The following is a 22,298-nucleotide window of genomic DNA, read 5'->3' on the forward strand; positions in this document are numbered from 1 at the left end:
TGATTATATTATTATTATTATTATTATTATTATAAACTTTTTTGTTCAGTAACAGCCCCCGACCCCCAGTCCTTTAATATACAAGCCAGTAATTACAAAATAAATAAATGAAAAGGTAATTGGAATAACCTGACCAAACTTTCATCACATAAAGAACTTCACATATTGGGAGGGAAAATGCAACAATTTTTATTTAAAGCTCTTCTATTTCATTCTGTATGGATCTTAACATAACAAAGGTAATGTGCATAATTGGCAACAGTGAATATAATTTGCCATGCAAGGTATAAAGGCACTCAAAATGAACATAATGGACATCTAAATTATTAAGTTCACAACATAGACATGTGGGTATTAGTTTAAGACACATATTTCATTCTGTCCTCTTTTTTGTACAGAACACACAAGTCTCAAATGGTACACATACATGAACCGTGATGAAAGATTCAACCCTGCTTTACTCATTGTTTGACTTGACAAACAAAATCTGAGGCTTTTTATAAGAATTGTTGGAAAGATAATGAACCACCAAAATGTTTCAGTAATCTTTTTGTTATCTCCGCCAGGAGATCATGTGTTCTACCCTGTCTGTGTCTAAGTGGGTATACTGTATGTCTGCAGCTACTGTACGTATATGTTGCATACTACAATGTATTGTATCTTTTTTGTCCTACCCCAAAACATTGTCATCACATTCCTGATAAGACAGAACTATATCAGATTTACATGTAACTTCACTAGACAGTGAACAGGCATAAACTGGGGAAGTGTCTGGCTATATACAGTCCTCTATGAATCTAAAGGCAAAATACTTGTTCAGAGAAATGTTCCACTTGTTCGTCTTGTTGCCTCACTGCTCACTGCATCAGTCATGTACCAAATGAATCTTTCCACTCAAAAATGAGCATTTCTGTCAGTCTATGTATTATGGTAAAATAATACACTTTAGTAACTTACTACATGAATTTACATTTCTTCAAAAGACAACGAAGAAATAAATGCAAAAGAAAAGTGGACTAGATTAATAGCCCCAGCATAATTGGTTTTTTTTTAAACCACAGTTTACAAAACCATTGCACTATGTATTGTGTCATTCGTGGCAGAGTCTTCCGTGTCTTCCTGCCTGGCCTGTTGCTTGGGTCTACCAAGCTGTTTCGTGGGACCAACGCGTCTTCCAGCGTGAGTGCGCTGATGTTGTCTCAGACCCTGACGATAGCTGAACTTCTTCCCACACACAGCACACTGGTACGGTCTCTCTCCGGTATGAAGCCTGTGGTGCACCTTGAGTTCCTCGGCTCTGGCATAGCCCTTCCCACACACGCTACAGAGGAAAGGTCTATCCTTGATGTGGGTTTGGTAATGTGCCAGCAGATAGGAATTTATGCGAAAACTCTTCCCACAAAGGGAGCAGGCGAACGGTCTGACTCCTGAATGCTGCATCTCGTGCAGCTTGAGGGACGAAGCCGTGTGATATCCTTTCCCACAGTGGGAACAGAGGAACGGCTTCTCCCCAGTATGGAGGCGCTGATGTATTTGTACATAACTCTCCGTGATAAACCGCTTACCACAATCAGGGCAGGGGTAGGGTTTCTCTTTGACATGAGTTTTCGTGTGCTCCTCCAGCTGCTCTTTTTTGCTGAACTGCGAGGGACAGTAACGGCAGGCATACAGCAGTAGCACTGGAACTTCTCTGGAATCAACCTCACGCGTGTCAGCTGTTGCCTGTGCATGCATCGTGATGTGATGTGCTTGTAAGGCAGAGAGGTTTTCACACTCTTTTCCGCACTCCAGACAACGTATAGCCGACTCGTTTCTGGGTGGTTCTGGTTCTGGTGGCTCCTCCACATATTCAGCATCAGGGGTTCCTCCTGTCATGATGGGATCAACGTCACCAGACCAGTCTTTGATGCCTTTACCGCCTACATAAAAAACAAGGACACAAATTATGCTGTTTTCGCCGTCTTCACATTTTGTGCAATGTCAAGCAATAAACAAACAAATGATCTGCACCCAGTGCATGTGATCCATTATGGCAATTATTTATTTTAATAATAAGATAATTTCACTGAACTCTGAGAACACTGTGCCAAATCAAATACTAATTAAATGATTGGATGTGCTAAATTATCGAAACCTAAATAAAAAAGCATATATAATGTGCAAAAACAATTGGTAGAAGTCAGGTGGAAATATTGTAAATGGCAATGTGATAATCAGAGGATTAGCTTAATGTGAAACATTGTTTTCTCTCTCAACAGCAAACAAACCCACATAACGTTTAAGTGTATAGAGGATATATGCACATTGCTAAAGTGATAATTTAAGGACGTTTTAATACCTCTAAAATTACAAATTAAACATGATCCAAATTGTCAAATATTAGAGGCTGAAATTGTGAAAATAGAAGATCTACATGCTCACGACACCTTGCGAGCATGTAGATCTGCTATTTTCACAATCAAACCATGTTATACTAAATGTAATGCCTCAACTCTTAGTGTTCGTCAGGGTGGGGGGGTCCCCAGTTAAAATATGATTATTTTGAGGGTCGCGGCCTGAAAAGGTTGAGAACCACCGTACTAAATGATCGAAACGATCTAAAGAAAAAAGGCATATATAATGTGCAAAAACAATTGGTAGAAGTCAGGTAGAAATATTGTAAATGGCAATGTGATAATAAGTTGCACTGTAGAGATTAGGGATGGGAAGATATGAACATTTCATATCACGATTATTATGACAAAAGAAATCGTGATTTACGATACTATCGCGATAATCAAAATCCATTATCCTGGGGTGTAACATTTTCCCAAAAATAGCAGATCTACAAGTTCACATCACACTGTGACGCATTGTGAGCTTGTAGATCGGCAATTTTTTGCCAAAGACATTTGATAGAGAGTGAAGAAAAAAAAGACTATCAAGTATGTATATTATATAATATAGAGGGTTTAAGTGGTACCGGATATGCAGCTCGGCAGATAAAAGGTGAATTGATCCCAGTGCACGACGGAGGACGATATCACGATAAATTAAATCTCCACGATACCATTATCGTGAGTGTTTTTCATCACGATAAACGATAATATCGCGTATCGTCCCATCCCTAGTAGAGATATTTCTCACCTGTGTGAACCTTATAATGGGTTTTGAGATTTCCCTTCTGGTTGAAACCCCTGGCACAGATTGAACAGCGGTAAGGTTTCTCTCCGGTGTGCGTCAACTCGTGCCTCTCTAGCTTGTATCCATTGGGAAAATCTTTCCCGCACACTGAACAGTGGTACTCTAACTTCTCTCTGGGCTTCTTCAGGAGCTCTGGTGGTATTTCTATTGGTGCAGCGATTTTCCTTCTGCCAGGGCGTCTACTGGCTGCTCAGAGGGGGGTAAAAAAACAACAACAAAAAAAAGAACGGTGTGGACTTAATTATTTAACACAGAAGTAGGTTGTAATTTAAAGGGATATTTCACTTTCAAAAAAACTTTTTGTCATTTTATCGTCTAATCAGGCTTATACAAACCCATTATAACTTCAAACTCCATTTTAACCATGATAGATTCAATGAAAACAACTGTCCTTTTTTCTGGTGACTCCTGACACCCCCTGAATATGTGAGCAGGCCATGTTTTTTTTTTTTTTCGATAACTTTTTTCATTTATTTTTTATAATATTTTATTGTATTTTATTGTAAATTTAATTTCCCCAAAAGATGAATAGAAATCAATGAAAAATGTTATCAAAAAAACACGGCCTGCTCACGTATTCGGAGGGTGTCAGGAGTCACCAGAAAAAAGGACAGGTGTTTTAATTGAATCTATCATGGTTAAAATGGAGTTTGAAGTTATAATGGGTTTGTATAGGAAGGTCCTGGAAGGGGGAAATGGGGGAAAATGAATATCAAATATCTAAATACTGAATGAAGAAATTCAAAAACTGTCCTGGGTGTTCCCAAAAGCCTGCTAAGATGATAAAATGACAAAAAGTTATTTTGAAAGTGAAATATCCCTTTAATGCATTTTAGAATAATACAGAAAACAGGATAATCCCAAAAATATTAATCACATAAAGTATTTGCTCTTTACTACATTCTAAATAGCAGTAAGAGATTACCAGAAAGGTTAATACATACCTGTATTATTTTCTGTTTCTCCATCTGTGTGTGTAAGAGATTTCCTCTTTGTGTAGCGCCTCTTTCCTGTGTTAAAGAAAAGAATGAACAGAATGAATTGGGAACAACCAACCAAGGGAACACAATTCAACATGCTGGAGTGCCCATGAGTGACCACTGTCTGCAAACAAGCGGCCATGGTACTGTATGTGGAGTGAAATTTTACCATTACTTTAAACTATTTGGATGCATTCCATGTAAGGATTTAAATCTCTTAACCTCAGAACGGTTTGATTCAATTACTATTGTTTAGGAAACAATGCTCATGCAATGCCTAATTTCTCCATGATAAATTTGAATTCAATTTGATTATTGTTGGTATAGTTAATTGATTTCAAAACTTAGGTTTAAAAAATACATTGTATGTAACTGGACAAACTGATGTATTGCGTATTAGTGGAATACAGACAATACAAATTATACACCAAACCTCTGTCTTAAGTCATACGTATATATGTTACAGTATGTTCAAGAAACCAGGAAAAGTTGTCCAGGAGCACTCGTTTTGACGTTCACCACACACTAATCACCACCAGATGGCGACGTCAGCCACTGGATAAGAGAGTTACGTCACGCTTTGAACTCGCCGCAGACCGGAAGTGTTTACTCTTTATTTACTAGCCTAGCCTAGCCTAGCCTAGCCTAGCCTAGCCTAGCCTAGCCTAGCCTAGCCTAGCCATTAGCTCCATTGTAGTCACTTGGACAGGGCGTTTAACGTGCGCTTGCCCAGGCCTTACGGCCTGGGCATAAATATAACGATTGCATTCACCACGGCTTCGTAACTCGCGCGGCGCTCCGCCGGCCGCGCGGCCCTGGCCCGCTCTTCGCGGCCACTCGCGCCTGCGGCGCTCGGGGGCGAAGAGCAGGACCAAGGTCCGCTGGCCTTCGCGCCGCTTGGGGCTTCGTGGACCCAGGGGGGCCTCGTAACTCGTTTGGGCTTCGTGGATACAGGGGGGCTTCGGTAGCCGCTCGCAGTGTCGTGGACAATAGAGCGGCGCACCGCCTGGAATACGTTGTTGTGGCGACCGCTTGCTCCGCCCCGTGCCGCATCACGAGTGCTCCGCGTCTCGAATGTGCTGGTTCTCTTATATCCGGTGACATATACACTTATATATACATACAGTAAACGATGGATGTATTCATTGTTGATAAACCTAATTACAGTTTCCTATATTCCATTAGACAGGAGAAAAGAGGAGGTGGAGTTGCTACAGTTTTCTCTAATGATTTCACCTGCACTAAATGCACCTTTGGGGATTTCCCTACTTTTGAATATCTTGCAATAATCATAAAGGCGCAGCAGTGTGTACTTGTTGTTACCATTTATCGACCACCTAAATATGATACACATTTTTTATCTGATGTCTATTGTCCTTACCAGCTATGATAAATTGATTTTAAATGGTGATTTTAATTTTCATGTTAATGACTGCACTAATGGACCAATCCCCAATCACATACACACCCATTTTAACAGTTACAATGGGTGTGTATGTGATTGGGGATTGGTCCATTCTAGGGCAATGGATTTCATGGACCTTACTGCAAGCTTTGACCTTGTCCAACATGTATCTGGCAGTACCCATGAACATGGAAACACATTAGATTTGGTTTTCACAAAGGGCATAGATATTAACATTTCATCTATTTCTGAAATTCCTGTTTCTGATCATTGCTGTATATTTTTTAATGCCACAGTTTTAACATCAAGAAACCGCCCTGAAACTGTTTTTAAAAAGTGAAATATTGATGATACAGCCATAGCTAAATTTTCTAATTTAATGAGTACTCCTACTCCCTCAAACATGACCTCAGTTGATAATTTTGTAGATTATTTTAATGACAAACTGAGATCCTCCTTGGATACCGTGGCTCCTCTACAAATTAAGAAAAGGTATAAAACCCACAAAACCCCATGGAATAATGACGCCATCTGTCAGCTTAAAAGAAATTGCCGCAAAGCAGAGCGGCAATGGAGAAAAAATAAACTAGATGTTAACCTTGAAAATTTTAAAGAACACTTACAAAAATATAACATTGCTGTCAGAAAGGCTAGGCAAACCCATTTCTCTACCATAATAAATAAAAACCAAAATAATCATAAAGTCCTATTTTCCACTATCAACAGTCTTTTAAATCCTATGCCAGCTACACTAGTAAATGATCAAGCACTTGCCTTGAAATGCAATGATCTTGCTTTCTTTTTTAGAGACAAGATCATCAATATCAGAAATGAAATAATGAACCCTACTCAAAATGTAATTTTAAATCCCCCCTTAGCCACCCACTGGGATTTCCCTGGTCAAGGGCCAGTCTCCTCTATGACTTCATTTGAGCCTGTCAGTGTTGACTATGTCGGCACCCTGATAGGAAAAATGAAGTCATGTACCTGTGCCCTAGACCCCATCCCAACCAAGCTTTTCAAAGCTACCTCCCACTGTCTCTCCCTAGAGACAACTAACATAATAAACCTTTCCACCCAATCAGGTATTTTTCCCAAACTTTTTAAAATGGCTCTGGTAAAACCCCTGCTGAAGAAGCCCAATTTGGACAGCACTGATCTTAACAATTACAGACCCATATCCAACCTCCCCTTTCTCAGTAAAGTTCTTGAGAAAATAGTCTTTAATCAACTCCTCAATCATCTTCAAAATAATAATATCCTCGACAAATTTCAATCTGGTTTCCGATCCCAGCACATTACTGAGACAGCGCTACTCAAAGTAGTCAGCGACCTTAGAATGGCAAGTAATAAAAATCAAGTGTCTGTTCTCATCCTCTTAGATTTAAGTGCCGCATTTGACACAATTGATCACTGCGTTTTAATAAATAGATTAGAGAAATGGGTAGGTCTCTCAGGTAAGGTCCTGAACTGGTTTAAATCGTACTTGTCTCAACGACAGTTCTCTGTTTCTCTCTGTGATCTTAAATCAGATCCAGTTGAGAGTCAGTATGGGATTCCCCAAGGAAGTATTCTAGGACCCATCCTTTTCTCATTATACATGCTGCCACTTGGCCACATTATCAGAAGCCATAAAATCAACTATCACTGCTATGCAGATGATACGCAACTCCATATATCCATCTCACCAGACGACCCCAATGCCCTCAGTATGCTAATTTCCTGCCTAAATGACATCCACCTCTGGATGGCCCATAACTTTTTAAAATTAAATGATGGGAAAACTGAGATTCTCCTCACTGGTCCTGAGTCTGAGAGAGAACGAATACAGTCCATGCTTGGACCTCTGGCCGGACACGTCAAAAAAGAAGTCACAGACCTGGGCGTGATTTTAGATTCTGACCTAAATTTTAATTCTCATTTTAACAAAGTCACGAGAACAGCCTTTCTTCACCTAAGGAACATGGCCAAAGTAAGACCATTTTTAAATCAAAATGATGCTGAAGTACTTACTCATGCTTTTATAACAAGCCGGCTGGACTACTGCAATTCACTTTTTACAGGATTAACCAAAAAATCTATAAGAAAACTTCAGGTAATCCAAAATGCAGCAGCTAGAATTTTAACCCACACAAGAAGAAGGGATCACATTAGTCCAGTCCTGTCTACATTACATTGGTTACCTGTATCTTTTAGAATTGATTTAAAGCTCTTTTATTTATTTTTAAAGCACTAAATAACTTGGCACCCTCCTATATTAGTGATTCTATTGAGTTTTATGTTCCACCAAGAACGCTTAGGTCCTCCACTGCTCTTCTACTAGAGGTCCCTAAAGGTCCTCATAAAGCCATTGGTATGGCCGCTTTTTGGGTTTATGGCCCTCAGTTATGGAACACATTACCTCTGGAGCTTAAAAGGGCAAGCTCTCTCAGTGTTTTTAAAACTAAGCTGAAAACCTACTTTTTTAATATGGCTTTTACTTAAATCAGTTTTTTGTTGTTGTGTTTACTTCCTTTTATTATTTCTTATTGTTATTCCTTTTGCCCTCAATGACTTCTTTCTATTTTTTTTAACACCACTGTTTCTGTTTTTATTTTATTGTATTTTACTTGTATGTAAAGCACTTTGGGCTACATTGTATGTATGAAAGGTGCTATACAAATAAAGTTCATTATCATTATCATTAATGTTAACACATACTGTACTCTACTGTACATTCAGAGACCAAGTGCAGATAATATTGTGTCAGAAACTAAGCCTTGTTAGATTTTGTTTTTATTGGCTAGACTCGGGTATAAAACAGGTTCCTGTGTTTCACTCAAAAATATATCTAAAGAAATTGATTCCAACAATCCAAATGAATGCAATTGAATCACCATCTTTAAGATCGATGCATTGTGAATTATTCCAGGAAAAAATAAATAATGTCCTTCCCCTTTGTGTATTCCTTGCATCATCCATTCAAATTCTTTAACCACTTTTAACCTGGACTCACTATTCTGAGCATATAAGCAATATGTTTCCAAAATCTTCCAAAGTCTATTGTAAATGGCAGTCTGTCTTTACCACTATCTATCTACAAACTCAACTTGTGTCACTTTGTGAGCATGTAGATCCACATGACACCATAATAAGACGATGTATTAAACAGGTCTTAAATGGTTACCTCAGTGTACAGATAGTCAGGTATTATCCTTGACTTATCTGTATGTTCTTCATTTTATTTGCTCTTACCAGGAACAGATTCAGAAGTCGTGCTGTCCTTTTCCAGTGCTTTAGATGGAATGGTAATTCTCTTCCTGTAAGGTCGCTTTGCTGGTTGATAGAAATATTATTACAAATTAAAACACAAATGGCACAACTAAGGCTGTAATGTCTGTACTAAACACTTTTTCTATGCTCTTACCAGGAGCAGGTGGGGAAGCTTTTGAGCCCATTTCACCCTGTGAGAATACCACTGCAGTAGGAAATGCCCTCTTTCTTCGGGAATATCTTTTAACTACAAGGTTGAACGTGAGTTTCAATTAGTGGTGTGCGATATAAAAATTCTGTTTTTTATTATTGCCGATATCGATATGATCACACAGAAGTGCAGAACTTTGTCACAGAAGCAATCATTCAATAATCAGAGCTTTTTGAATATCGCACCGAAAAACAATCGGTATGGTCGGAAAAAACAATAATATGGTCAGAGTTTATCTTTTTAAGTGTAAAAAGGCACACTCACCAGGACTGATGCTGGAATGATCAATTTCATCTTCTACTGTGATTGGTACTGGTACCGCTGGTATCTTCCTCTTACTTCTCCTCCCTACGTGACAAAAAATATGGGAATGTTTTCACAGACTCTCCCATTTACCCCTGTATAATCTTGTAGTCACTGCTTGGGTCTCTCGAACATAATCATTTTCTCACCGGGATATGGACTAACGTTTTTCTCCTCTGGGGTGTCCAAAGACACCACAATTTCTGCCGGAGCCTTCCTTTTCCTGCCACGTCTCTTTCCTGTTAACAGTGAAAGGAAAGGCTTCAGCAAACCAATACGTCTAAAGCCCAATTTATACTTCAGTTGTACATTTGTTTTTGGCAAGCAACAGGGTCAACATAGTGCTATCTAGGCCTAAAAGTGTTAATTCTAACCACTGCTATTTGTAACTTTATTTACCTTGGTATGTTGGAGCAACGGTTATCTTTACTACTCGCTCTTCTTTCTCTCCTCCCTCCGAAGCTCCCGTTTCACCCTCAGATGTGACTTCCATCATGAGGGTTGGACTGCTGCTGGCCCTCTGGTCAGCACATTCCTGATAGGACACTGAGGGAATGCCGTCACCCTGGAATCAAAACATAACAATTAACCATATACTGTTCTGTATGTCCTATTGCAGTGCAGTCACACGTTGAAAAGATTTGCCTATACTGGCATGCCCAATTAGGGACACCAATGTTAAAATGGTTAGAGCCTAAAGTCCTATTGAGATTCTGCTGGGATTTACAGGAAATTAATAACTGCCTCATTAAAGTGATAGAATCAGAGTGAGAAACCTTTGTCAAAATGACAGCAATCGATTACTTTCACTTGAAGAATTACAGGATTATAGTTATTATTTTTTTTAAAGTGTTACCTTGCTAGTAGTGGTTTGTGTTGTTTGAGAGTCTTCGGTGTTATCACAGCAGCCTATCACAATAAAATCATGCAGATAATGAGATACGTCATATTAGACAGTACTGACATGAAATAAAACATTCTTACAAAATGCTGTGTAGTGCACTACATAGCCCTAGTTTGCAGGTTATCTCAACCATAAATTGTCCAAACTGCAAATTCTGCAGTCCTTTATAGCAGTACAACATAACAATGTATGGTGATACATTTTATAGCTAAACTGGCAGACAATAAGACTCTACTGGTCATGGCTCACATCCCCACATCATCACTCGCAAGCAAGAAGATTTCTGTTTGAAATACAACGAGGATGATTCTGAAATACTCATACAATAACACAAACCCATTCTGAGGCAGAAGAATGAAATGCGCAACAATCTCATTTGAAATATGAATTTGCCGATTCATCACTTTGATGAAAATGTAGGCCTACTATTTGAATATTACATGAAATAATAGCCATTGTCCTTTCTTTGTGAGAATGTGTATTTCTTCCACCACTGGATATGCAGTGTTTTGAAGTTCTTTGTACAACTTACTTGGATCCCATTCAACGGTTTCACCATCAGAGTTGATAAAACCACCTATGACTTCTTCTCTCTCCTCTTGCTGCTCCTCTTCTTGTTGCAGCCTGACAGTCAGATGGAGTGTTTCATCCTTCACTTTTCCTGGTACAATCTTCACATCTTGAGGAATCATCTGTTTTAATTCGCCAGAACCCTAATTGCATAAAAAACACCAGGTTCAGCATTTGTTGGAAATAAAACTTCAATGACTGTTTTACATTCATAGTTGAAGATTACATTAACCCAATCAGGCTTTGTTAAAAACTAAAAATATATACTACATTTCACAGGCAGATGTTGAATGTGATATGGTTTCAAATCTAAATTTTAGTTTTTTTGGAGTGCCAAGCAAAAGGATGTTTGTGACCCATGAATCAATGTATAAATATCAAACTTGAAAATGTGCTCCTCGTCCTTGGAGCTATACAGTCTCCACCAGGCCAGGTAGTAGAAGTCAATCTTATACAACCAGGATGAAATATGAAAACAGGCCACGCCTTCGGCCTGGTGGAGACAATTACTACAGTCTGTGCATGGCTGTAGTTCCCTTTACGAGAAGGTGGCATTTCCGTTTCCTGTTCTGGGTTTCATTTGAAACAGCCATCAAAGATAATTTAGAAAGATAGCCCAACCCACGCTTCGCGACTTGGGACGAAACGGTACACAAAATAAGTGGCGCATTTATATAGGACTTTTATCCAAAGTGCTTTAGAATGTGCATTACATTCACCTGGTACACCGATGGTGGAGGAAACCACGCAAGGCACCAACCTGCTCCTCCGGGAGCTGTTCATTTCCAAGCAGCCGCGCTACCTCCTGAACCGCTGCCACCCCAAGCGGTCTCCTGACTAAGTGGACGGCAGATCTCACCAATTTCCAATGTTTACTGGTGCTAAATTAGATCTTATGAGAGTGTGTTGCTGGGACCAAGAATGGTTGAAAACAAAGTAGATTTTCTCCTGATTTGTCTCTCTGAAAAAAGCCATTTTAGTATCAGAATGTTGGTTCAATTGTGTGGCTTATGAAGAATGGGTCCAACATTTAGTTCAGTGACCATGGGGCTAAAGAAGCTGTGTTCACGTTCGCTATCCAATTGGAATGAATAAACTCCAAACTCCTTCTGGTCTTCTGAAGGGGCAACCACCTACGTAACTTCACACAGATACGGGAAGTAAAATCCATTTGGGCTGCTCTAGCCTGGAAACCTGAGGAATCTGACAGTACAAATAATAATTAGTCTGGCCAATGTGGCCATGCCAGGCTAGTCTTGCTCTATTTGTCTTGGCACAAATTAAGGTTTTGTGTGTTTAAGGTTCAAATCTACTGCTGAGTCAATCAAATGAAACTGAGAAACTGTACTCGTAATGGGAATGCCACCCTCTGGGAAAGGGAACTACAGTCATGTAGTTCACAGAGCCTATTCAGGATTCCACCACACGCTGTCTGTCAGTCCGTCCATGTTTCCTTCCGTCCGTCTCTGTACAGCTTTCCCAAGGTCCAAAAACGTCATGCAAATCTCTAGTCATGTCATCAAGACAGACCGGTACAATTTTTTAAACTGATCGCCTAAGATTGACTTCTACTACCTGGCCTGGCGGAGACGAGACCTGTGCTCCGAGGAGCAAATCATTCTACTTTTCAGAAAAGTATTTAATTTCTGAACCAATAAAAGCGGTTGAAGCTCACATTGTTTCTAGACAACACAACGAGGTCTGTGGGGTCAGGGTAGGTCAAAATATTTTCAAAGCATTGCAGCTGCAATTGGGAACCGGTACTTTAAAGAGGCTGTGCCTTAGTTTTGTACTTTTTCTGTTTTTCATGTGTCTAGGAGTTTGACAGTACTTCATTAGACCCCCTGGTGTGGTTGTTATGAGCAATTGTGTATTCCCCTTCTATTAGTTTTTTTTTCCTGGAGGATGCCACCTTGTGGGTCAAAAGTGCCGGTCCAAAAACACAGATACAATTACATCATAGAATCAACCCCTCCCCTAATTACCATTCACCCAAAACTGTGGGTGTGGCTAACTTCTCACCATGACAACCAGGCATACTTAATGAACTGGTGGGTGTGGCCACATAAAAAACAAATTATAACTCTTTCTGTACACTTTTTTGGAAAAAAGTAGTATAATCATAATAGTTGATAATCATGTTTTAGAGGGGGAAAGATCATGGCACCCCATCTTTAAAGAACCACTACCATACAGGAAATATAGGAGCTGCTTGTATCACTGAGATTTGTCACAAACATAAAGTGTGCTACAAATAAAATGTATTATTACCCCTTTCCTGCCTCCCCTACCCTTTCCCTTCTCTCCCTCCCTCCCCCCTTCTGCCTCCCCCTCCCCTCTCTCTCTCACGGCTCTTTAGCCTTTGTAAAGTGTCTTGAGATAACTTGTTATGATTTGACACTCTAATAAAATTGAATTGAATTGCTTTTGAATTCATATTTTCTTCATGACTAAATAAATCCACGATGTGTTGTGTATAGTAAATTCATGTCGACCTACTAGGTGGCCAGATGCTGTCTTTCCATTTTGATCCTCGGATTCTCCACACAAAGTCGTACTTTGCTCATCACCTGCGTTCTGGTCCTGAGCACAGCACTCTGGGCGGGGCTGTGGGTCAGCCATTAGGTTAGCCCTCCCAGAGAAGCCTTTGCCATAGTCAGAACATTGGTACTGCTTGCCTGCATTTGACCTTTCGTGGGCTTTCATGTTCTATTTCTGGATGATGGTGTTCTCACAGGCACAGCATGAGCTTCTCTTCCGTGTTTGAGTGAAGATTTACAGCCACGTCTCCTGGTTGGGACTCTGAGAAGCTCCACTAACAATGCAGGAGGAGTACTGCGTGATGACCAGAAGCCTAGAATTTCCCCTGGCCTAGATGGAATTCCCCTTTAGGCTAGTGGTTGGCTTTCCACCTGCGTTCATTACATGTGCATGTGGTTCTCCTGCACATCTGGTGAAATAGACCAGACAGAGAGGGTGACTAAAACGCTTCTGTCCAGGGCCACCTGATTCCTGAAAACACTGACATACATGGGACTTTTGACTATATGCAGACTATGCACTTCCCACACTTTGAGTAGCCAAAGATTCTCTCCACAGCATGACGATTCAGTCACTATGCTTTAGTGTCCGCTGGGCAGTGGTGTTGACATGAACCCTTGAAATTCCCTCGTCCTCCTTTGAAGCGCAAGCAGAGCTCTAACCTGGGCAGTTTGAGGGAAAATAAAGGGACACAATGAAGCAAAAACATCTGTGGCTATTTTAAAGGGTATTTCACTTTAATATTTTATTTGATATCCATTTTAATGGATGTCACGGATACTGTGTAAAAGTTCATTTTTTTCTTCTGTAATATATATATATTTTGTTTTAACTTTTATATATTCTAGATTCATTGTGCAATGTGCATGCAGTGAAATATTTGTATCCATTTCTTTTGTTTTAATTTAGATTTGTATGGCGTACAGCTCTTGAAAATCTATTGTGGAGCATTGCATTGTATTGCTGGTGTTGGTCCACTGTGTTTTATCAAGTTCAGAGTCAATACAGCCATCTACCAGGGGATTTTAGAGCACTTTGTGCTTCCATAGGTTGACAAGCTTTATGGAGATGATGATTTCCTTTAGCCAGAAGCACTTGGCACCTGCCCACAGAGCCAAAACTGGTGTACTACTGACCATGGTATTACTGGCCAACTGGCATGACCTGAACCCCACAGAGAATCTGTGTTGTTGTCCAGAGGAGAGACACACCAGACTCAACCAGACAACCACACAGATATCAAAGCAAACCTGGGCTTCCATAACACCTCAGCAGTACCACAGGCTGACCACCTTCATGCCACAACTGTTCAAAAGTATTCCAGACCAAGTAATGAGTGCAACCTTTCAGAAGTTTGACCCTTCTGTATTATGAATCCTTCTTTTGAAGGAATATTCTAATATTTTGAGATATTTCTGATTTTCACGAGCTCTATGCCAATAAAGTCAAAACAGTTTTGAATATTTCACTGCATGCACAATGAATCTAGAAAATATGAAAGTTTAAAAAAGGATTATTATATTACAGAAGAAAATGCACTTTTACACAATATTCACATTTTGTGGGGTGGTCCTGTTAAGTATTGAATCTTAAAAACTGTCTGGGGTGCACAAAAAGGCCTTTTAAAGTAAAATACCCTTTAATATTATTGTTATATTTCCATGTATTATATTAAACTATTTAAAAGGATCTCTAGTTAATAAAGCTTAATATATTCCTTAAAGTGATATTTCATTTTCAAACAAAATAAACATTAAAGAAAGATTAATGAAATAAGTAATCACAACAACCCCCTCACGCATTAGAAGGACATTCTGTGTGTGGGGGTTGCTGTGTAATAATAATGTATTAAGGCATATAATGATTATTACCAAGGGATCCTTTTACAAATATAGGTGAGAAATGAGAATTAGACCATCATGTATATGTTCAAAACCATATCTGTCCCTTAAATCTAAAATAGCCTACATCAAATTTTCAACATCCTGAGTTCTCTTGAATGCAGCTGTGGTTATTGACAAACCATTAGCTATTTAGCTAACGTTAGCTAACCAATTTCTTAGCATTTAAACATACAAACCCCGTTATTCACAATAAAGCAATTATTATAACGTTAACCTAATCCGGAGCAAATTAAGTAAATGTTATCGCTAAACACTTGGTAGGTATAATTTCTATAACAGTTTGGTCAATCTGCAGTCGCTATTTAGCAGCTATATTTTACAACTAGCAATGTATGCCATAGTAATATTGAACGTTAAATTAATGGACGTGCAGCTATAGTGACAAAACGTGAATGCGGTCTACCTCAAGCATGTGTAAAGGCTGCCGTGTTCGACGGCTCTCTGTTGTATCTTTAATAACCCACAAGAAGCACAAATACGTTAAATTAAGCTTTATATTGGATATGAAGCAGAGCGACAAACTATTGACTGGTCTGTTAGGCTAGGCTAGGCTGCTCCTCGTTTAGCTACATTCACATTTCGTCGCAGGACGGTGTCTTGCGACGAAAGTAGCAGATCTACAAGCTCACAAAGCAGCGTTGTCGGGACGCGTTGTGAGCTTGTAGGGCTGCTGATTTCGGCGCAAGACACCGTCTTGCGACGAAGCATAACTTGGCTTTATCTTCTTCTGGGCTGGGCCCAGGGTACTTCTTTTTCTTTTTCTTTGTGTTGCATTACTGCCACCGTATGGAGTTAGTTACATCAGTACTTCTCAAACATTTTTTTATGTCAAAACCCCCAAATTGGCACTTATTAGCCCACGGACCCCCATTTGAAATGATATGCCAGGCCCAGGGCAGGGAGTGGCCCCCATAAAAGAAGATTTTCTCTTATGGCTCTAGCTAGCAGTGATCCCCAAACATTTTAATTTCAAGATCCCGCAGTTTGACATGCATTTATGGCTACAGACCCCCATTTAATCATGGCACCGCATTTCTATCTCTGAGACTGAGAACCCAATTATAAAATCAATGTTAATTTAACTCAGAGAGTGTACACATGTAAGTAAGTAAGTAAGTAAGTAAGTACATTTTATTTATATACTGTAGCACCTTTTACAGAGAGATCTCACAAAGTGCTTTACAGGCATTGAAAAATAAAACACAATAAAAACAAGGCAAGTAAAAAAAAACACAATAAAAACAAAGTAAGAAAAAGGCTATACAGATAGTTACTAAGAAATACAAAATTAAAATCAAATACCAACAACAAACGCCTGTTCAAATAGCGTTTTGAGGTTGCTTTTAAAAATGTCAACAGAGACTGCAAAGCTCAAGGCTTGTGGAAGTGCATTCCAAAGTTTGGGGGCAACAGCTTGAAAAGCCATGTCACCTTTGGTTTTTAAATGAGTCTTTGGAACCTTTAACAGACCCTGCTCAGCGGACCTTAGGATCTTTAAGATAACTTGGAGCCTGACCATGCAGAGCTCTGTATATGTGACCACCACATGGAACCAAATGGACCAGTTAGGGTCCATTTGTACACTCTCTGAGTTAATACCCATTAGGGTCCATTTGCCGTTCTGCCTGGTTCATCACTGCCGGGAGAACCAATGAGTTACATTGCCACCTTGAGTTAGTTCATGGTTAACTCCATAAGTCCTACATTTTGACAGATTTGTCCAACTTCCATCATATTTCAATGGGTAACGTAGGATATAATCGTCTAATATACAGATAAATAACATTAGAACATCGGTCCAGTATTTTCCATCAATAAAATAGAACACTGTCTGATTTTTTTTAATAAAAGCTCAAGTCCTTTGGACAGGTGGGTTTATTAATTATTAGATATATATTAAGTATTAATTAATTAATATAACCACTTAAATCCTATATTTTGTTGAGCGGTGTCCCCCAGGTAATCGGGTATCTCTCCCCTCCTTTTGTCTGCCCACACCAGACGTGATGCGATGTGAGCTTTTATATCTGCAATTTCTGCCATTACCCATTCATCCCACCATAGAGAAAAGCACCATACTGTATGGGAAGGCATACATCATCAATAAGTGGTGACGCCAGACCTGGAGCCTGCAGCTGTGGCCTATATAAGTCTGGCAAATCACAAGATTATAAGCCCTTCCACACAGACTCAAATGTTTGTTCCCAAAAATACTTAAAACGAAATTTAAAAACAAAAACAACCACAACACAGCCTGTGTGGTCTGATGTTTTCGCGTGAAAAGAGAAAAGGAAAAGAAAAGAGAAAAGCACGATAATTTTTAAACAAACATTGTACGACCCGCTACCCGGACATTTTATACTCCCACTTACAGTTCCCAAGGTCGGCTTTCGATATGGAGACTATCAAGCAGACCATTGCTAACAATTACCTGGCGAAGAAGCAGATAGGGTGCCAGGGTGTGGTGGTTGCCACCAAGGATGCCTTTGGGTTCATTCAGAGGGCTGACGTGGTTAAGGAGATATTCTTTCATTACAGTGAATTCAAAGGTGATCTGGAGACTTTGCAGGAGGGAGATGATGTGGAGTTCACCATTGAAGAAAGACAGGGTAAAGAGGTGGCCATTGACGTGCGGCTGCTCCCCCAGGGAACAGTGGTGTTCGACGACGTCAGCGACAAGCAGTTTGAAGGCATCGTCACGAAGGTTATCCCCAAAGTTCTGAGCAAGAACCAGAACGACCCACTGCCAGGCCGCATCACTGCCAGAATTGTCTCGACTGACAAGGACCTGCAGTTCGGGCAGAGAGACACAATGTCCAAGGTGACCCTCCTGGAAGGGGACCATGTCCAGTTCAACATCTCCATCGACCGCAGAGACAAGTTGGAGAGAGCCACCAACATCGAAATCCTCCCTGACACATTCAGCTTCACTAAGGAAAGTCGTGAAATGGGTGTGGTCGCTGCTATGCGTGAAGGCTTTGGTTTTGTCACATGCGTTAATCGGGATGCCAGGATGTTCTTTCACTTCAGCCAGGTCCTAGAAGACAGCCAGCTGCACATCTCAGACGAAGTGGAGTTCACAGTCGTACCCGACACTATGTCCGCTCAAAGGAACCATGCAGTGCGCATCAAGAAGCTGCCTAAGGGCACTGTGTCTTTTCACACACAGTTGGAGGACAGTTCTGCAGGTGTAGTGGAGAAGGAAGTGGTGGCAGCCTCCACCAAGAATACCAGTCCTAGCAAGGGAAAGGAGAAGTCAGCTGAGGAGGGGGTGGTTGCATATGAAGACAACAGAGTGAAGCTCGTGGCAACCCTACATCCTGATCGGCCATGTGCGAACCCGCGTCCCGATCGTCTGGTGGCAACCCCACGGCCTGATCGCTTGGTGAATCGAGTCAAGAGCACCATCCTGGACAAAGCCAGTGGTCCCCGCCTTGTTATTGTGAGGCAGCCCCGTGGTCCTAATCCTAACAACTCAAAGGGCTTCAATGTGGAGTGGAGGATTCGTCAGTCCGATGTCATCAGCTGAGCAATCATTGACCCTGGGAGAGAGGGGGTGACCAGAGCAACATGTTGTTCCGGTCATCTTTTTCAAAACTTCTTTTAGATTTTTTTCTAAGAGGTCTAAGCAGCAATATATTATTCTTTGCTCAAAGGTATCTGTACCAGCTCCACTAATCACGTTCAGCCTTTTTTTGGCTCTTTTGCTATACCACTAACATGTGGAACGCCCAACCGCAAGCCCTAAAGGAGAGTAAATCCATAACCTCCTTCAAAATCGATCTGAAAAGTCACCTACAGGCGGCTGCTACTCGAAACTCACCTCCCCTTTTCCACTGTAAATATCTGCTTCTTATGATTATTTTATTTACCTTTTATTTTTTTCAGCTTTTGTAATTGATGTTATCCTATGCAAAGTACTGTGTTCTATTCGTCTGTCTTTCAATGTTATATGAGATACATAATGTGGTTCCTGTGTAAATAAGCTTAAAAGCTTACTAGGATCTCCTTTTAGTTGACCTTGTACCAGTGATTTTTACTGTCATGAAACTTTTTCCTATGCAATCTTCTAATAAATTCTTCAATCAATCAATCAATCAAGCTACAAACATGGCAAGTATTGTATACTTTAAAGTGATGCACCTGTTAGGTATAAGCTGTTACTAGCTTATACGCTTCATTGTCTAGTCCTGGGCCGCCACAAATGCTAAAACCTTTCCACATTCTATAGTTATTATGTTTATTTCACTGTATCACAGGTTTGGCCAATTCATTGTATATATATGGTTTGTTAGGATTATTCTTCTGCAGGATGTCTTAGAAACTGGCGGAACAGTTAAAGTTTCCAACTTGACACATCACAATCTGGACCAAACTGGAAAAAGTTGTTCTTATTATCTTTATTCCCTACAGTTTTCAAATTACATATTTGTATATTTGAGCGGTGGTAAACCGCTCCATAGAGTGGCTGTGCGTGCAGGTCTGTAGCCACTTTTCCTCAGCGTTTTGCCATAGCAATGTGTTTTCCTCAGCGTTTTGCCATAGCAATATGTGTGTGTGTGTAGCCATATTACATCACATTACATCACCAGTTACATCCTAGACCTATCTGTAGCCACTTTTCCTTAGCGTTTTGCCATAGCAATGTGTTTTCCTCAGTGTTTTGCCATAGCAATATGTGTGTGTGTGTAGCCATATTACATCACCAATTACATCCTAAACCTATATCCTAGTCTTTTTCCTCAGCGTTTTGCCATAGCAATGTGTGTGTGTGTAGCCTGTATTACATCACCAATTACCAATTGAAGACGTTATGCAAGCGCGACAACCGCTCACCTCACATTGGGTGTGATTTTTTTATATATATTGTACCTTAAAACTGTAAAACATTTCTTTGCTCAGTCATCGATCAAACGTCACCAAGTATTTCACAATACACCCAAAACCAGCATTAAGTGTGATTAGTTTTTTCTTACATTTCCTCACCAACATTTTGACTGCTGTAAGTGTTTGCCTCATCTTTTAAGACTGGAATTTCATGGTGCAGTCTGTCACTCATAGAGGTCAAAATCCAGCTTCCAGTCTGAAACATTAAGCCAACTATTCTATCTTATAATTGCCAACAGGAGAAGGCACTGATTGCTCAGAGGTGTGATTGTATAGTCTATGGGAAGATAATTGTACTCACTTGATTAATACCTAAAAAACATTGTTATGAAAATGTTCTAAATACTTAATTTCAATTTTCCTCACTAAATCATATTATGTAGTGTGTGTAAATGATGGTCCCATTTAGAGTAAAATAGATAATAAAGTACCACAGCAATCAGGATAGAGGCATGGCAATATGTAGGACTATACCACCAGCTCCACCCTCTTAAATATGGACACAGAATTGGACGCAGAGATCCATGATCAAAGATCATCCCTATCAGGCATCCCTATCAAAGATGGCAACGGTCACTTGTCGAACTCTCTCCGCTTCAAAACAGGAATGTACAAAGCTATAGGACATGCTAGGGCCAGTATGCCCATCATTTTTTTGCCGTCTGTTCCAAATGTTTGATATACAGTAGCCTACTCTTTAATCATATTAAGACACTAAACCCCTAAATGGTCCTGACGATCAAGCCGGTGTTACAGATTATGGCAGATGTAGATTGTATTAAGGGAAGTTGAGAGCAACATACACATCAAATTGCATTACTCTCTTTTCTCTTCTGTGGTACAAAAGAGAGTAAAAGTACACCTACAAAGTAATTAAAATGAATCACACACTGAATCACCTCAGTCTTTCTTTAAAGGATCAACATTTTGGTAACTAATATAACCAGTCCTTCTTCAATTTTCTCCTTCTTTTTAGATATTGTATGAAGGCCCTTTAAATTGGCCTATTTTGTTCATCTATACTGACTGTATGCCAATATTTGTTATTTCAAGGCTTTGATTAGTTATAATGTCTTGGCTAAAGATATTCTTGGACAAGCTCACAAACCTTCCAAAGCACGTATTCATATACTTACTTACTTATTACTAGCCTATCGCTCCTTTTCCTGGAGCATATAGGCCATTGATTATAGTCCGCCAGAGTCCTCTATCTGGGCCTTTTCATGCAATTTTAAGGCAAGCCATGTTTTATTTTAAGCTGCAGTATCAGTTGACAAAATACTTAGTGCAGTACACTACCCGTTATCAGACTTGGAGGAGGGCCAGGGTACTAAAGTATAATCTGATTTTTAGTAGGAATTGAATCTTAAAAAATCAATTTTCTTTCAATTGCCTGATATTCTAGCTCCATCAAAAAATGAAATATTGGTTCATTTTTCCAATTTCCGAGCTTGCAAAAAAATCAGGAAATTGCTTCAAATTTTCTCAATTTTTTGAATGTGTGATTCGTATTTTGTCATTATTTGATTTGGAACCAACAAAGGAAAAACATCTTTAAAAAGGTGTTTATTTAATGTTTTACCCCATTACTACTATCAGAAAATGGGCCCATTTTTCCAATGTTCTAGCTTGCAAATAAATCAGAAAAATGCTTCAATTTCTGAGTGTTTGATTTGTATTTTGTCATTATTTGATTTGGAACCAACAAATGAAAAACATCTTTAAAAATGTGTTTATTTGATTTTTTACCCCATTACAACTATCAGAAAATGGGCCCATTTTTTCAATTTTCTAGCTTGCAAAAAAATCTGAAAAATGCTTCAATTTCTGAGTGTGTGATTCGTATTTTGGCATTATTTGATTTAGAACCAACAAACTAAAAATAGGCCCATTATTCAATTTTCAAGTCCAGGAAAGAAATTGTCATCATGAATGTCACGTGACCACGTGTCAAGTCACATGGTACACAACTTCAAAATAAAAGCTGTAGGCTAGTCTAACATCCAAGTAATAGGATCAACAGGCAGGCAGGCAGGGGGTCCATGAGGGGTTTACAAGGGGGTCCATGGCTGGTTCCCAAAGTGTGGTTTGGGTACCCCCAGGGTTTCTATGGCTGGTTCACAACAGCCTGGTACAGCCATGGCTGGTTCCCAAAGTG

General features: G+C 39.7%; 1 protein-coding gene across 1 annotated transcript; it reads right to left on the minus strand.

Annotated features, from left to right (window-relative positions):
• Positions 1 to 261: 261 nt before the first annotated feature.
• LOC308281440 (uncharacterized protein) lies at positions 262 to 15,779 on the minus strand. The gene is made up of 12 exons (XM_080721617.1): positions 15,657 to 15,779; positions 13,308 to 14,011; positions 10,771 to 10,951; positions 10,191 to 10,243; positions 9,734 to 9,899; positions 9,484 to 9,573; positions 9,296 to 9,379; positions 8,975 to 9,067; positions 8,803 to 8,883; positions 4,128 to 4,193; positions 3,127 to 3,369; positions 262 to 1,919 (listed from the first exon to the last, which is right to left on the minus strand). Exons 2-12 carry the CDS (start codon positions 13,512 to 13,514, stop codon positions 1,063 to 1,065), a joined length of 2,121 nt encoding a protein of 706 aa, XP_080577743.1. The 5' UTR covers positions 13,515 to 14,011; positions 15,657 to 15,779; the 3' UTR covers positions 262 to 1,062.
• Between the last annotated feature and the right edge of the window lie 6,519 nt (positions 15,780 to 22,298).

Source organism: Nannobrachium achirus (assembly GCF_963921795.1).
Source record: "Nannobrachium achirus genome assembly, chromosome: 3".
In the NCBI taxonomy this organism is placed as follows: domain Eukaryota; kingdom Metazoa; phylum Chordata; class Actinopteri; order Myctophiformes; family Myctophidae; genus Nannobrachium; species Nannobrachium achirus.

Excerpts from the sequence above, each read along its gene's own strand:
- LOC308281440 (XM_080721617.1), bottom strand. The coding sequence starts at position 13,514 with ATGAAAGCCCACGAAAGGTCAAATGCAGGCAAGCAGTACCAATGTTCT. Across the intron at positions 9,068-9,295 it reads TCATTCCAGCATCAGTCCTG|TTAAAAGATATTCCCGAAGA; the intron begins GTGAGTGTGCCT and ends TCAACCTTGTAG. Across the intron at positions 3,370-4,127 it reads AGAAACAGAAAATAATACAG|CCAGTAGACGCCCTGGCAGA; the intron begins GTATGTATTAAC and ends CCCTCTGAGCAG.